The following is a 15992-nucleotide window of genomic DNA, read 5'->3' as shown; positions in this document are numbered from 1 at the left end:
TAGTTCCTAACACAAGCCGAAGACTTTTCAAACATGAGGTCAACTGCGATTGGATACATGAAAAGTGCTTTCTAAACAGTAAAGTTTCCATGTCAGATTTGATTATTCCCAAATTAAATGAGAGGGAATATACTTTCTCAAGGACAATTAGGTGGTTGTGTGACCTTGTTTCACCTACTCCAATCTCTAATTTTCTTCAGGCTCCTTTCTAGAAAGTGCCATGTGTGTTTAACTGGGTACAGGGACTGGATCTTCATCACTCTTCCACAGGTTTGTGCATTCATCTTGCTTGATGGGAGGAAAACCCAGCTAGCTCACAGGCCCCAAGGAGGGAAGCGAGGCTGATCAAGGAAAAATGACCAAAATGGAGATGGAAGAGACAACAGGGTAACTACACCAACAAGAAACAGGAGTCAAGAAAAAATTAACAACAAAATTGTATTTAAAAACAGACTTCTCCAGTTGGCATTTCGAATGAAATAGCTAACAATTAACTCCAACCCTTTATACTGTGTCTTTTGCTCCTGGAGTCCTCTTGCAGCTTTAATTCTTGAAACTCAGGTGGCAGCACCAGACATAAATCCCCAAAGGGAGAGGTATTATTAAACCTTTTGCTGGTCATTCTTTTCTCAACACGAATGGACAAATTCTTAAGCCCTCTTATTCGTTTCATGACGATCATTAGAAGAAAAAAAAATTAAACCAAACTTGCATATTGAAAATGAAAACAAAAAACCCTGCAGATAATAAATATCGCTGATTCACTTATTTTAAAACAAAGTCCGATTTTATTCGCTCTTAATATCCTTGCAGTCCATTGTATACCTTCTGCACTGACCCTTGATTCAGCAGCTGTTTGATACCTGAGGAAAGAACAAACAAATGACTCCGTTAACAAAAAAGTGACTTCCCCAGAGTTTGAAGACCATGTGTCATGGGGAGGCTCACAAAAGGCCTTATGACAACCAGGGATCTGAATTAAACAAGTAACTACCAATGTCTAACTTTATCGCATGTGGATACCCATACATGCACGTCCAAGGTGAGCCCCTGTCTTTGTGTCTCAGGCACACATACCACACATACATCCCACAAAATCCGATAAGAGGCAATTGAAATGGACAGAAAGCTCTTTGGCTGTCTTCCATTCCTTCTTCTTTGTCCTCTTTCCAGTTTTGACCTCTCTCACCTTTTCCTTTTTACTTAGGACCCACTGACTGGGCCCTCTTCTCAATCAGTCATTGCAGACTTCACCCCTAAGCCTCTAATCCTTCTAATGTAGACCTCATCTTTCCTTGAACAGTAAACATTATACCCTCACCTTCTCTTGCTTCCTCTGATAACTGTTCTTTTGGAAAATCCACATCAAAAGTGATTATCAAAGAGCCCTTGATGTTGTTGTTGTCAAAGTTGGGGAGCCCTTCCCCTTTCTTCCATAGCTTGGCTCCTGGTCTGGTGATCTTATCCCGGGAAATATGTACCTGGAAAGCAAAGGGGATGGACTGGAGCAGGACTGGTACTCTCGAAGCACAACACACAGCTTCCAGTGAGTACTGGCGCCCAGAGCCCATGTCATGGCTCAGAGCAGCAGGATGAAGGGGCAGGGGAAACATCATTAGGACAGTGTGAGCCAAAGAAAGAGAAGGTTTTCAAAAAGAAAAAGAAAAACGAAACACGTAAAAAAGTAAGGCTTTTACCAACGGAGACTGTAAAGACGAGACTGCCAAAGGCTGTGCAATCACCTGAGTAGCTGAGGGGTCTGTGGCGTTGTTACTGCTACACGTTCAGCAGCAGAGTGAGGAAAGATGACAGGACAAAGCCTGAGCACTTAGTTCCCGTGGCTCCAAATGACTGAAGTGGCTGAAGTAACCTCAACAGCAGCCATGTGAAGGCTTTAAAAGGACAGGAAGTGGGAGAACTGGTTTGCTTACCTTGTGACCATCCAAGTGAGCAATATCCATATCGAAGCCCACCAGAGACTCCACGAGGGAGACTGTCACGTTTGTGTACAAGTCATCTCCTCGCCTTTCAAATATTGGGTGCCTAGAACAGAACAAGGTAAAGATCATTAACTTCCAAAGTCTCTCTTTGGGAAGAGTTCAAAAAGTTTTTAGAAAAATCATGGAAAAGGATGAATGCCACTCTTTCAAGAAATAGGCATTTATTAGACACTCCTTCGTGTATAGTATTAATCAAGACTGTAAAGTAGCCTAAGATTTATTAAACCCTAATCTTAAGGAGCTTACAATCAGCAGAAGTCAAAGCACGTAATTAAAATACAAGTAACTAGATTATGGAAAAGAGAGAAGGACAACTTCTGGCTGTGGGACTGGGGGAGAAGGGCATCAGGGACGGGTCCTGGGGGGCTTCTAGAGCTGGGCTTGTAAGGCCCGATCAGCTCTGAAGCTGCAAATAAGGTGGGCGCAGGGGAGGGTGGGGATAGGGCAAGAGGGAATTCTGGCAAAGATAAGGACTTGAGAAGGTACCAGGTTTATTCAGGGAATAGTACATGTGCCAGTTTCTCTGGGAAGTGATGGGAAAGACAAGGTAGGTGAGAAAGGTTGGGGAAAGATCACAGAGATTAAAGAGTGCTATGAGGGAAAAAAGTCCTTGGCACTGGGGGCCCATTTCTCCATATTTGGGTGGGAACCTTGTTTCAATGAATCCTTAGAAACAGAGGTATCACTGGTTTCCAAAGTGGTAACAAGAGACAAGTGATAAACAAGAAAGCCTGAGTCCCAGGTAAAATTCTTATGTAAGTAGAACTGCACGTTGAAGAGAAGCCAACCAGAGAAGCTGCCCAGCAGCTGCAGATCATGTCACAGAAGCTCCTTTCTATGGAAAAGTCTCCCATTCTTGTATGGGGCCGTATTTCCTCAGTTAAAATCTCTGGTCTCCTTGTCTGCCTCTCTTTCACAGCTCCTTACTCATAATATCGATGCTTTCCTCCCAACATCTTTTGGACTTGGAAGTCCTGAGTAAATAAATAAATGGACTCAATCCTAAGCTCCAACCCCAAATTTTCAGTATGGCTGTAGAGTTACATATTTAGGGTATTAAGGGCATGAAACAGAGGAAAAAGTCTGGAAGTGCCCTGGTGGCTACCCATATTTCTTTAACCTGACTCCTCTGAAAAGCAAGGGCTAAAGAGAAGGCCTCTAAACTGAGATTACTTACTTGACAACTTTGATTCGGAACCGTAAGTCTCCTGGCTCTCCATCCACATGAGGCTCACCTTGTCAGAAGAGAAGAGATTACAGCACACTGTAAGCCACGCAAGTTGAACGCTGCAAATCTATTTAGCAGTTGAGAGAATTTTCTAAAGCCACTACCTTAGGCTTTGACTGTCAAGCCTATCTGTGAGAGCAGCGTGTCTGTGTCTACCTGGTTATGTCAAGTCTCAGATTATTAGTGAGGATCACCTGGGACTCAGACACAGCAATAAATAACTTGACCTACTTCCTAAACAAGGAATGATTCACTGGTCTCCTGAATCTGATGTTTTAAAGCTATTTTTCTTCTAGAGATTTAAATTTAACCCCTAAGTGAGGTCTGAGAGCATCTTATTAATGCCAACTAGAGTTACATAACTTCTTTCATTGCTGAGTTAAAATTAGTCCATTAAGTTCTGAACATTTAAACTTTGACCTAACTTAGGCTACTTGACAGTAACTTTTGGCCATGATAGTCAAAGGATAAACAGTAATGCTACTGCTTAAGTGGACCAGCCAGGATGCTTAAGGATGGTCATAAAAAGGCTTTCTGTGTCCTAAAACTGACTGAAGTGTGTTGGAAATGATATATGCATTTACTAGGTGGCCACGAGGTATGGGGTGAGGTGGGGGTGGGAGGTGCTCATAAGCAGGCGAGAGCATAAAGTTACAATAATAAAACATCAATATCAATATTTCACCTTCTCCAATAAAGGGGTACTCCATGCCATCTCTCACCCCAGGTTCAATTTCCACCTCCAGTGTTCGTTCTTCATTCACTAGTCTGAGACAAAGAGCATTTAAAAGAAAAAAAAAAAAAAGAAGAAAATATAAACCAAACCCCAGATACAGATAATAAAGTTTTATCTACTCAATCAGACCTTTTCTCTTGGAAGACTATCCTGTATCCCTAAATGACAAAACCACCTGATATCCATTTACACCTTCCACCTGCCAAAAGCCAGGGCAAAGCTACTATATATCACATAACCATGCGACTGCTGACTCCAAAAAAGCCTGCAGTAGACTGATTGCCTTGAAGTGGGTGATCAGTAACAGAGAAAACTACTCGCACTTACATAAACGTGCACCTGAAAGGACAGCATCATGTTTATCAGAAAATCTAACAGAAGAGTTTATCCTATTTGATTTTTTTCACTGATCCCACAAATAACTGAGCTAGTTTTAATATATACAATTGAAGGTTCAATTAAACAGTTGTATTCATAACATAAATCAGCAAATAGTACTTCTCTAATCTGAAATGTTAGCTGTACACATAAGATTGCTCTAAGTATTCCAAGTAGGAAAAAGGAAACATTCCAAGTAGGAAAACGGAAAAATATCAACATTTTTTTAAGTATATTCAGAAATAAAGGGCACTGCTTATTAGTTCATAAACATAAAAGGAGATATTCTTAATAGATACTTTCAGAAAAAATTAAACTGTACATTTCTTTGCTCTATCCTCTGGCAGAACATGAGGGAGAGAGAGAGAAGGATGGGGGACAGGGAGGGAAAAAAAATCTAGGTATGGACCATTGGCATTTTATTAGACAAATGAGATGATTAAAGTGTCCCTTGGCAGAGCAAAGAAGGTGCTTGCACTCACTTGACATTCGGGCACTCGTCGCAGACCACCTCCTGGGTCATCTGGAAGCGGCCGGGGCCCAGCTGGGTGGTCCGCATCTCCTGCCTGCAGTTGCACTTCCGTTTGCCAGGGGCCTGCCTTGCCACGGGTTTGTTTCTAACCACCTAGCAAGTACACACACAGGATCAGCTTCTCTCTTGTGTCCCACAGCCTTTGGTTTCCTCACCAGATCGGGACTCTGCGCACCTGCCGGGGTTGGCACTTCCCCTTCTCTCCCAAGCCATCCCTCAGGGAGACCCACAGCTGAGAGAAGTCTTGGAGGAGTTACAGGTCAGCTCCCACATAGGAGTTGAGCAAATGGATCTTTAACTGACTCAAATTCTAAAGTTGGAGAAGAGAGAGGAGGGTAAGAAAGAAGAGAACTGAAAGATAGCATGTGTGGAATCACCTTTTCTAAGCCATGACACAATACTACTGAGTTAAAGTAGTGCACAGAATTACTATCTCTTGAGAAATCTGAGCTGTGTAAAGCGTAAGCCCTGAAGAACAACCACAGCCTTCAAAAGCTGGTTTGTGGCTCCCACCCCACGATTAGTCATGATTAACCTCATGAAAACACTTCCTTGTTTCAGGCAACTCAATCTGGCAGTGTTTTCCAGTGCTGTCTCGATTCAGATACTCTAACCCGTAAGAAAAGACACAACGATCATCTCCTTGTAGCTGACTGCAAGTAAACATTCTGACCCCTCTAAATCACTAGAAGCTAAAATATATGAAGAAATGTACTCTTGATTTTGCCTGTTTAGTCAAACACCTACTAATCACAGGGCACGTGCTCATGCAGTGAGATGACATGAATGCCTGGAGAAAAATCCCTCAATGCCTACAAACATATGAAAGCCCAGGTCAACGGAATAAATAACAATAATTAGAGCCAACACTTTATAGCACTTAGTATGTGCCAAGCAAGGCCCTAATCACATATATTTATGAACTCATTTAATCCTCATAGCAGCTTTATGAGGTAGATGCTGCTATTATCTCCATTTTACAGAGGAAAGAATGAAAGCACAGAAAGGCTCAGTAATACGACCAAGGTCACATAACCAATGTATGGTAGAGCCAGGATTCTAAACCAGGCAGTCTAGCTCCAAACTCTGTGCTTTTAATCACTATGCTCTCTCAAGGTAATTTTTTCTTAAAAAGAACTTACCATGGGGGCATTTAAATAGCAAGGTCATATACATCCTTTACAATAATTAGATTAAAAAGGAATTTGTTTAGGAGCATGCTAACTGCAAAGAGTGATGCACATTATGTATTAGCAATGATGACAGACAACAGGTCTGCAAGGGAACATGGGAAATTAATATTTTTACCTGGATATATGTACAAGACTTCCTAAAAGCACAGCTTGGAATTGAAAAAACGTGGAGGTAACCTACATGCCTATTGATGCAACGTGGTCACAATGAAATTCTCTTCAGCAGAATTATAGCTATAAGCAAGAACATGGATGAATTCTGACAATATTAAGAGTGAGTAAAAAAGGCCAGTCTCAGAAGATAATGTATAGTATGATATCATTTTTACAAAGTCAAAAACAGTGAAAGTAAACAATATATTATTCAGGTATTCCTATATATGTAATAAAACAAACAAACACGAGTGGCAAGAGAACAATAAAGACAAAACTCAGGATATTAGACAGTTACCTGGGAAAGGAGGCAAGTGAATGGAATAGGGAAGTAGCATGTAGGTAGATATATCTCCTGGTATTGTTTTATTTAGTTCTTGGGCTGAGTGATGAGTTCATGAAATAATAACAGCATATCATGAACCAAGAATTATGATTAATTCAATTCTATACACCTCCCCACCCCCTAAAAGACAGAGAAGGTACGTAGAAACCTCTGGTTTTTAGTCATAAGAACACATTCTGGGAGTCAATATGAATAGCTGTATAGTTTGGACTTACTTCTACAAAATTTCCTGCATATACTTCTTCCAAAGTGACTTCTAGATCTACAATAATATCACTTCCTCTTGGAATATTTCTGTCTTGCTGACGAGGGGTTCCTCCAAACATGAAACCAAAATCTCCAAAGAAGCTGTTGGTAAGTGTAAAATCATCGTGAAAAGATATCAGAGTTCACCTCTTACAATTTTAGTTTTCTTCACATTGATAAAATATTGTGTCCCACCAGTGAGCAAAACTGAAAGACATTTTAATACATTGGAGTCATACATCATACACAATTTTTAATTTATATAATGTCAACTATATTGCCCCTACTACAAAAAAATTTACTTTTTAATATTGTCCAGACACACAGTACAGTGTATACAGTATGCCAATGAATTCTTAATCAATGAAAAAATAATCTCTCTCAATACTGACAAATATCAGGATATAATGGAGACAGAGAGAAAGGGTATAGTCTATATAAATTCATGTATTGCCAAACCTAATGGTAATTTTGGACATTTGTAGTGTTCACCTTTACATGCTTTTTTAGAAACTAACTTTGCTGAAACAAGCCACTGCTTTGTACAAGAATCTTGGAAACATAATTAAACTAAAAAAGCATCAGCCTTAGTAAAACTCTGGATCTTACAGAAAAGGAAGTTCTGGTCTCATAAGACGAAAATTAATTTGTTAAGTAACAGAAGCGTCACTTTGAGATTACTATAAACAGTGACTTTCAATTGCATAGGAGTTCTACTCTTGATGTTAAGTTTTGGTTATTAAGAGCCTCAGATGTTAGCATAGTGATGACAAATATACAACAACCCCAACCCCTCCAAAAAACAAAACCAAAACCCAATCTTGGTGAATGGATTCCCTGCATCTTAAATAAAAGCAGAGAGGGAGGATTTTGGTGGGGAAGGAGCAAGGGCAGAGCCTTTTTTCTTTCTGGCATCCCTGGGTATCACTTCTAACTGCTAAGGGGTTCAAACAGGACACTTCCCTGGTAGGCCAAAGCAGCCAAATCAATCCTGGGGAAGAGAAAGATTTCCTAATAATATTACTCACACATCGTCCTAAGTCCTGAAAATCTACTGTCACCCCCAAACACTAAATGAGGGAAGCTGTTGTAGCAACAGTGATTCTTACTTCTTTTGGGGAAGCGTTCACAAATCTGAAGAAATCTGAGAATCTAAAGAAAATTCTCTTTGAGAATCTGAAGAGAATCTGAAGAAAGCAATGCATCCTATCCCCATAGAAATGCATATTCAAACATCTTTTTATTTATAACTTGACTTGAAACCCCAGATCAAGATCTCCTATTTATGCATCATCAGGACATATGAAAATTCAAATGCTCAACAAAGAGGGGCTCAAAGAGCGGGAAGGAAAGATGTTTATTATTCCAGCCTCTCAGCACTCCCAGAAAGCTGGGCCCAGCAAGGGATGAAGAGCCTCTAACCCAACTCCTTCCAACAATGCTGATTATCATAACCATCCCTCTCTGGTGGATGGGATGAAGAGTCAGTTTGGGGTATGAGAGTAGGAATTTCTCTCTCCGCTTGTAAGAATCACCTTTGCTCATTAAGTGGTTTGCAGATTCTAAGACAGCAGGGAGATACAATGAACTGGTTTCCAACATATATCCCCCCCAACACAGTCAGAGTTGATTTAATTGATATGGTTGGCTAGATGGACATCCCTTTTAGTGCCACCTGTCTTTTCTGGAGCTTTGTGAAAATAGAGGAGTATATTCCCACAGAAAGGATGATGAATGACCTCTTGGTCAAGGATCAGTTGAGTTGTACTCTTCATCGAAAGCTTCTGAACAAGGGAGCAAGGATAATTCTTTAATAATCACTAAGTGATCCATTCTCAGACACTAATACCCTGCAGATAGATAAATTACTTACTGTGAAAAAATGTCTCCATGGGAGCTCTGATGCCCATCTTTTAATCCTTCTTCACCATAAGTATCATATTGTTTCCGTTTCTCACTATCTGACAGAACCTGGGGGCAAAAGCCAGTGGAAGAAAAGATTATGAGTTGGTAATATTCAGGTAAGGTGAATTCACATTTATGTTTTTGTTTTTTTAAACTCTGATACTGTGTGTAAAATTTTAGTGGAATTCAGTTTTCATTATGTATGGTATTAAGGCATGTTTATAAAGTTATTTTCTTTATCAGACTAAATTCTTTGATCAGTGCTCATTTTGTAACTTTCCACAATGCTCCATTCATGTTTTTAATTTAAATTTATCAAAACTCACCTAGCCACATAAATATCATGCTGGAGATTAGCGACATGGCTATGAATGTGAGGGCAGTAACAGGAAGAGGTGAGATGAATTCCTCAGGTTTACTTCCCCCGTAGTTTGACTCCAGTGTTTAGGTTGTTAACCACTATGTTATATTCTCTCTCTAAACTATAAACTAGGACATGACTATGACAGACTGTCATTAGTCACAGAAGCAGTAAACTAGGACAGCCGTCAAGTTTGCTCAGCCCTACACATCTATACCATAACCCCTGCACCCCACTACCACACACACATTAAAAGACTGGTAAGTCAAGGGACTCCAATGACAGGTCTCCAGAAAGCTCTACACTGCAATATTTTCATATTCCCTTTTCATTCTTTTGATTCATGTAGAAATCCATTTGTGGAAGAATGCTGTCTGCCACACACAGCTCATAACCTCCTGAGTTTGAACTGCAAAGAGTGAAAAGGGACACTGCTCTATGAAGGACGCTCAAGCTCAATTTCACAACTTGAAAAGACTTTCTGAAGTTTTAACGGTTTTAGCAAACTACATACTCAGTCACAGGTATATGCTTTCTCATTGGGACCATTCCATATATAGAACTAAAGAATGTAAAACAAAATAAGCTTCAATGTTCTTCAAAATTTGCCCTCCCAAAAAAGAAGCTTCCCATTTACTTAGAGCATTCTGAAATATATGCACACATATAACTTTGAAAATTGAATAACTTTATGTTATTTGATATTCTTAAATGTCTATTTAGATAGCAGACTGAAGGAGAAAGTTATTTCAAACCCATACTTGTGTTGGCTCAGGAAACGTGAGGTTGGAAGTAGATGGGGCTTGTTGACTCAGCAAAAGAAAGGGAAGATCTAACTGGCGTATGTAAATAGGACACACTTTTGGCTCAGGGCCTGAATGATGTGTAAGGTGCCACAGCAAAAATCTACTAACATTTAAGATACATTTAGAAGGATAAAAAGAAATTCAGTGTACAAGAGAGTGAGCATTCTTAAAAGCAAAGACAAATGGGTTAGCCTAGAAGTGACCAGAGTACTCAACTAAAGCCACTGTGATAGACCAGGTGAGAAAAAAATAGTTTGGTAAATATCCTAAAAAAATAGCCACTTTGGGGAAGTAGAAATGAGCAGAGTTAACTTTAAAAACAAACAAAACAAAACAAAACTCATTATTATGTGATCTGGATTTCCAATATTTTCACTTTCAAGTCTACTTCGCTGTTCCTGTCTTGGCAAAGAAATGAACCCCACATTTGGGTCCATAAGAAACACCATTTCAAAACCCCAAAACAAAGACTATTTTTTTAAGTCAGCTTCTTTTTGGACATAGGAGGCTTCTGTAATAACTACCCCCAAATTACTCTTAAAGTTATCTATTACCGTTCACTTACTCCTCACTTTTCTTCTGTCTAAGGAATGCAACTTTATTCCATAGTCTTGGAAACTTTTATTATTAAAAGAAAAAAAGGAGTTTCTTAGTTGATTGGCCAACCAACCAGAGTCTCAACTAATTAAAATGCCAGTAGTAATCCCAGCTCAGTAGAGAAGACAGATTTGTATTCACAAAAGACTCTTCAACTTTACTGGGATTCTGATTTGTGAACACTAATTTATCTAAGGACCAAAGGCAGGCAATCAAGTGAATGATACAAAGAAAAAAGAAAATTTGAACTAGTGACCAGAAAGGTTCTTAAGAGTTAAACTGCAATATCATGAATGATCTATGTATAGCCTTGCCTAGGTCATGGCTAAAGAACATGGTAGAGTTTTTAAAGAGCACGGTAAATTCTTAGCAACAGCTTCCCCAGAAAATATTTTTGATTATTGGGTTCCTAGCAAGCAATGGGAATACTCATGGGAAACACAGTGTGAAATATGGAATCCATATTATCAACGAGAAAGAAAATGTTACATACAGTAATTTAGGAGGGTCCACCAACCCTCTCAAGTTTATTTGTGGGCCCGAGGTTAGGAACTTTGGTCCTACAGGTGTTGAGAGAAGAAAGGGAAACCCCATTAGTTCTAGGTTTCACCTGGGTATATAAGTCACTGTTTTGGTTCATTCACTTCTTTAAACTAGGAGGCCTTGGGATCCCTTCCTTCTGGGTTTTTTCCACTAAAATATTTTTCAGATTTGTTTTCAGTCTTCTCACTATACAGGGATTTAATTTGAATTCAGAAGTTGTAGCTCTCTGACTTTTGGAGTCAAATTATTTTTTTCTGTGCCCTTTTAGAAAATGTGAATAAATGGTGACTAGAATTGATAACACTGTACTGTATAACTGAAATTTGCTAAGAAAGCAGAGCTTAAATGTTCTCACCAAAACAATAAATATATGAGGTGATGGATTAACTAGATGGGTGAAATCCTTTCACAATGTATATGTGTACCAAGTAATCACAATATATACTCTAAATATCTTACAATTTTATTTGTCAATTATATCTCAATAAAGCTGAAAAGAAAAAGTATAACCACAGAATAATAGTATTCTATTTCTAGGGGAAAGGTGAATTGCAACACACACAAAACAGCTAACTCCTAAATTAATACATATGAAAGATTATCAGTGACTTATTTGTAAAATTTTTTCACCACCGTGTTGAAAGGTTCTGTGTATAATGGTTTTTCAAATAGTAAAAAGATTATTAAGCATTCAGTAAATATTCCTCTGTGTTGTTAAAAAATTTTTTTAAAATAGTAATAAGAATATGCCCAGCTCTACTATATCTCAAGGTGTCCTAATGAAGATTAAATGAGATGATACACATGAAAGTATTTTGACCTCTAGATTACAGGTTGCAAATTCAAACTACAGCTGTGTTTTCTTTGATTTGCACGAAAAAGAAAATTTAAAATTGAATCAGTTACCAACATTTTACAACCAGGAGAATTTACCAAAAAATCAGGATTTCCACTCCTCTTGAAAAATTAAATGATCTGGCCACGGTGTACAAACACAGTGTTTGCATCTGTATATGGCAAAAACTGGCTGGTGTTGAATAACAGCTGTTCCCTTGAAATGGGGCAAGAAGTCTTCAGCTTGTCACAGTCCTCTTCAATCGCTACTGATTCCTAACATGGAGGTAGAATATCCACTCTCCTGTTTTATCTTATACCTGCCCTGAATGTTATCTGCCTGATCCACATGGGCATATGTGGATTTGCAATCCTCATTTAGATTTTATTTCTGTTTCTGGCTCCAACTCTCAAACGGATTGATTGATCATCAGTCTACGTATTAACCTACCGATCCTATTTTCTTTCATTCGTCTTTTTCAACATTACTCTCCTTAATAAGACAAATACTGAAATGAAAAGGGCAGGAAGTAGCACCTACTAACATTAATGTACAATATAGCATCAACTGCTACTTTTATCTATTGTCAATTTTTTTTTAAAAAGTGACTTGAAAAATGGGAGTGTTACTCAGCATGACATGGCTTTTTCTGTATCTGTAGGTTTTATTCACACTTTATCCTTTTCCCGACTCACCTCATAAGCAGCACCCAGATCCTGGAATTTCTCCTGCGCTCGAGGATCATCAGGATTCCGGTCAGGATGAAGCTGCAGGGCTAGTTTCCTGTAGGCCTTTTTAATATCCTTTATAGAGGCACTGCGAGGCACCCCTAAGATCTTATAGAAATCTCGCCTGAGGGTGGGGGAGAGGGAGAAGATATTTCATTGAAGAGTTAATACATTACATTTTTAAAAGTGAAATTTTTTCCTTTACATTTAGGTTTGTGTCTGAGCAAAGAGGTAGGAAAATGAAGGTACCCACATGACACACGAAAAAGAATGACTAAAAAGAGAACACACCAGAATTTGTAATGAGTCTCATATTGAAGTAATCACAATGAGAGGCTATGTACTTTTTGAACAATACTAGAATTATTCAAAATATCTCTGGCATTCTTCTCTTAGAACTACCTTTAGTCAAGAAAGTCATTTTCTTATTTCATGGTCACACATCATTTTCAACCAAGAACTGTATACTCAAATTGACTCTCTTTTTTCTCCCCTATTATTGACTTCAAATGACTTTTGACTGCTTCCAAAGGTCAATCTCAAAGGATGAATTTCTTTGTTCAAAAAGATTATGTCACAGAAATGTTCTAACAGTAGCACTCTTGGAATGTTAAAGATGAAGTGACTGAAGTTAACTTCAGAGGTTAACACAGAGGTTAAGTCAAAGCCCAAATAAAAAGCTTGAAGAGAGAGTAACACCCATTTGAATGGATGAGTTGTGGAGTTTTTTGCTGAGAGAGAAAATTTCAATTTTGCAGTCATTACTAGTGGTTATACTAGTTTGTCTAGGTCAAGTCTTAATTAGAGACAGCTGCTGGAACCCATATGCAGGTGCCTATAAGTCCCAGCAGCTGCAAATATGTACATGGCATGAGCTAGGAGATAAAGTGGAGATCCACTGACCTCCTTGCCAGGAACTATGTTGGAACCAAATTAATTGTAAAGGGAATCTTTGCAGGAAGGGCCAATGGGAAGACAGAATAAGACTAACAAACTTTTAGGGCAGGGACCATAGCCAGCCCATAGAAGACACCAATAAATATTCGTTGAATGAAATGAATAAATAAGCATGCTCACAAAAGTCTATTCATTTTGCCAGAGTCAGCAGAAATTGCTCTGAAAATGCATTCTCTCAACCAAAGGGATGGGAAAGTTGTTCACAGGGAGATGATGTAGTAATGATGGTAATTTTAAAATGCAGTGGGGAAAAATGCATTGGGGTATCAAGATCCACGTAATATATGACAGAACTTTTTAAAAAAATGTATTTCATAAGCTCTTAGTCACACTTCAGGAAAATCATTTAATCATTTTATGTATAAATTTTAAAAACTATCACTGACAAGGGGTTCCATGAGGATTATTTAGGTGCTTTATCGCCACACCCCAAAAATCTGCAAAAACTTGACATCTCTTGAGACAAGAACTAAATAAATCAAAAGTTTCACTAATGTTAATGACAAAAGAGCTAGCTATATAAAAAATGAGGCTTAGGATATACTTAATATAAAAATGGTTAAGTAACAGCTGAGAAAAATACAGGGAAAAGATGGCTGGCATAACTCAGCATCAACATGATGGTTCCCAAGAGAATCCTTTAGGAAAAACTGAAGTTTATAGCTACAGTACTAACAGTATTTATCCTGACATCTTGTTTAAACAACTTAAGGTACCCATTCCTTTAAGTGCAAAAAGTACTAACAAAAAACATGTTAAAAAACCCAATAAAGCATTACCTAGGAGAAGTTAATTTTTTCAGAAATTTAATATGTTTCAGAAGAAAAAAACCCAACAAAGTTGAAGCATATATGCACAGGGAAAAAACTTTTAAGAGAATAACAAGTACTTAAAGTTTAAAGCTCTGCTAGGTAGTGCTTTCTACATTCAGAGCAACCTATAAATTTGTCAAAAGCTAAGACTTTACTATTCCCCACATTCTAAAATATGAACCTGGCATATCATACCCTGTGGTCAGCAGGCCTATACGATAGTGGATCTTATTAAAGGCCGGAGAATCTCAAGAGTTCAGGTGGTCCTACTTCCTTCAAACAGGTGGCACATTATCATCCTCATGTCACAGATGAGAATTGAAATGTTCCTTCAAGGTCACATAATTTGTAAGTGGGGTGGGGGTGGGGGGGTGGTCTAGAATCCCAGTTTACTACCTATTGGTGTAGTAGTGGAAATGTTTTTTCCCCGCTCGTAATACCATTCAGCTTCCTAAGAATGCTCCATGGAGAGACAGTGAGGCATGATGACAACTCAAGCTCATCATCTCAAGAAGCTGAGAAGTACAAGGGCTCTCCCAAGGGTCTGCCTTGCTCCCTCAATCCAACTTCCTTCAATCCCAGCATGGCCTCCCTAACCTGTCCTCCCCACTTCCTCACTTGGCCTGGCATCATAACCCACCCACTTAATGTCCGCCCAATGGCTTGTTGTAGGCTCAACACTGCATCGTCCTCTTCTCCAGTTCAGCAGCCTCCTCACACCACGTTGCTTTTGGCACTGCATCCAACCCTCACTTCTCTAGGCAAATCTAGCTCTAGGTCTTCTGGGTCTAAGCCCCTCTCACCCATATCACCCTCTGCTCTCCTCTCCACCCCACAAGCCTGGCCCACGCTACCCATTCCTCCGCTCCACCGCCTCACCATAGCAACGCCCCTCTCCACTCCCCAAGTCTGACAATGCCCCCTCCTCCCTCAAGCCCCCTCCCCAGCCAAGACTGACTTAAGGGCCCCGTGCCCGCGGATGCCAGTTCCTCACCCGGCGATCACAGCCCCGATGAGGTACAGCAGCAACAGGCAGAAGGTGCCCAGGTTCTGCGGGGCCATGGTCTCTCTGTGCGGGCCCCTGACCCCCGCACTCTTCACAGCCTCGGCCGCCGCCGCCGCGTCGGCTCGCCAGCCCACCCGGCCCTGAGAGGCCGCCTCACGCCGGAGTCTCCGACTTAGTCGGGAGCGACAGCTAGCTTGCCCCCCTCCTCTACCAGTCCACTTCCCGGGAGTCCCGAGTCCCGGCGAGAGAAGCACCCAGCGGGCCAGAGCCAATCGCTGCTCGGGACATCACACGCGGCCGGCGCCTCACAGCCAATCAGCGCAGTACACTTCACCTCCGAGGCGGTGAGGCCGGCCAGTTAGGCTTCGGAACTACAGCCGCAGCTCCCGGCCAGTTAGAAGGGGAAACGTCAGAGAATCGTGCCGCCGCAGGAATCCGCTCAGCCCCGGCACCTGCGAGTCGCAGAAAATTACGTAAAGATTGGTGGTGGGGAAGGGTTCCAAAAGCCGGCATCGCGGTACACAAAGTTTCCCTCCGCCCGCCTCCTTGGACTCTCCACCAATCACGGGGCTCCTCCTCCAGCACTGACCAATTGCGGGAGGGCGGTTTTATCTTGGTTACGAGTCTCGG

At 40.2% G+C, this 15992-nt stretch overlaps 1 protein-coding gene across 1 annotated transcript; it reads right to left on the bottom strand.

Annotated features, from left to right (window-relative positions):
- Positions 1–331: 331 nt before the first annotated feature.
- DNAJB11 (DnaJ heat shock protein family (Hsp40) member B11) lies at positions 332–15588 on the bottom strand. The gene is made up of 10 exons (XM_079922780.1): positions 15351–15588; positions 12555–12711; positions 8686–8783; positions 6782–6914; positions 4825–4967; positions 3914–3996; positions 3178–3235; positions 1932–2043; positions 1322–1481; positions 332–863 (listed from the first exon to the last, which is right to left on the bottom strand). The coding sequence occupies exons 1-10, from the start codon at positions 15416–15418 to the stop codon at positions 799–801; spliced, it is 1077 nt and encodes a 358-aa protein (XP_079778906.1). The 5' UTR covers positions 15419–15588; the 3' UTR covers positions 332–798.
- Positions 15589–15992: the final 404 nt, after the last annotated feature.

The sequence above is a fragment of the Stenella coeruleoalba genome (genome assembly GCF_951394435.1).
Source record: "Stenella coeruleoalba genome assembly, chromosome: 5".
Classification (NCBI taxonomy): domain Eukaryota; kingdom Metazoa; phylum Chordata; class Mammalia; order Artiodactyla; family Delphinidae; genus Stenella; species Stenella coeruleoalba.
This window is presented reverse-complemented; position numbering and strand designations above follow the sequence as displayed.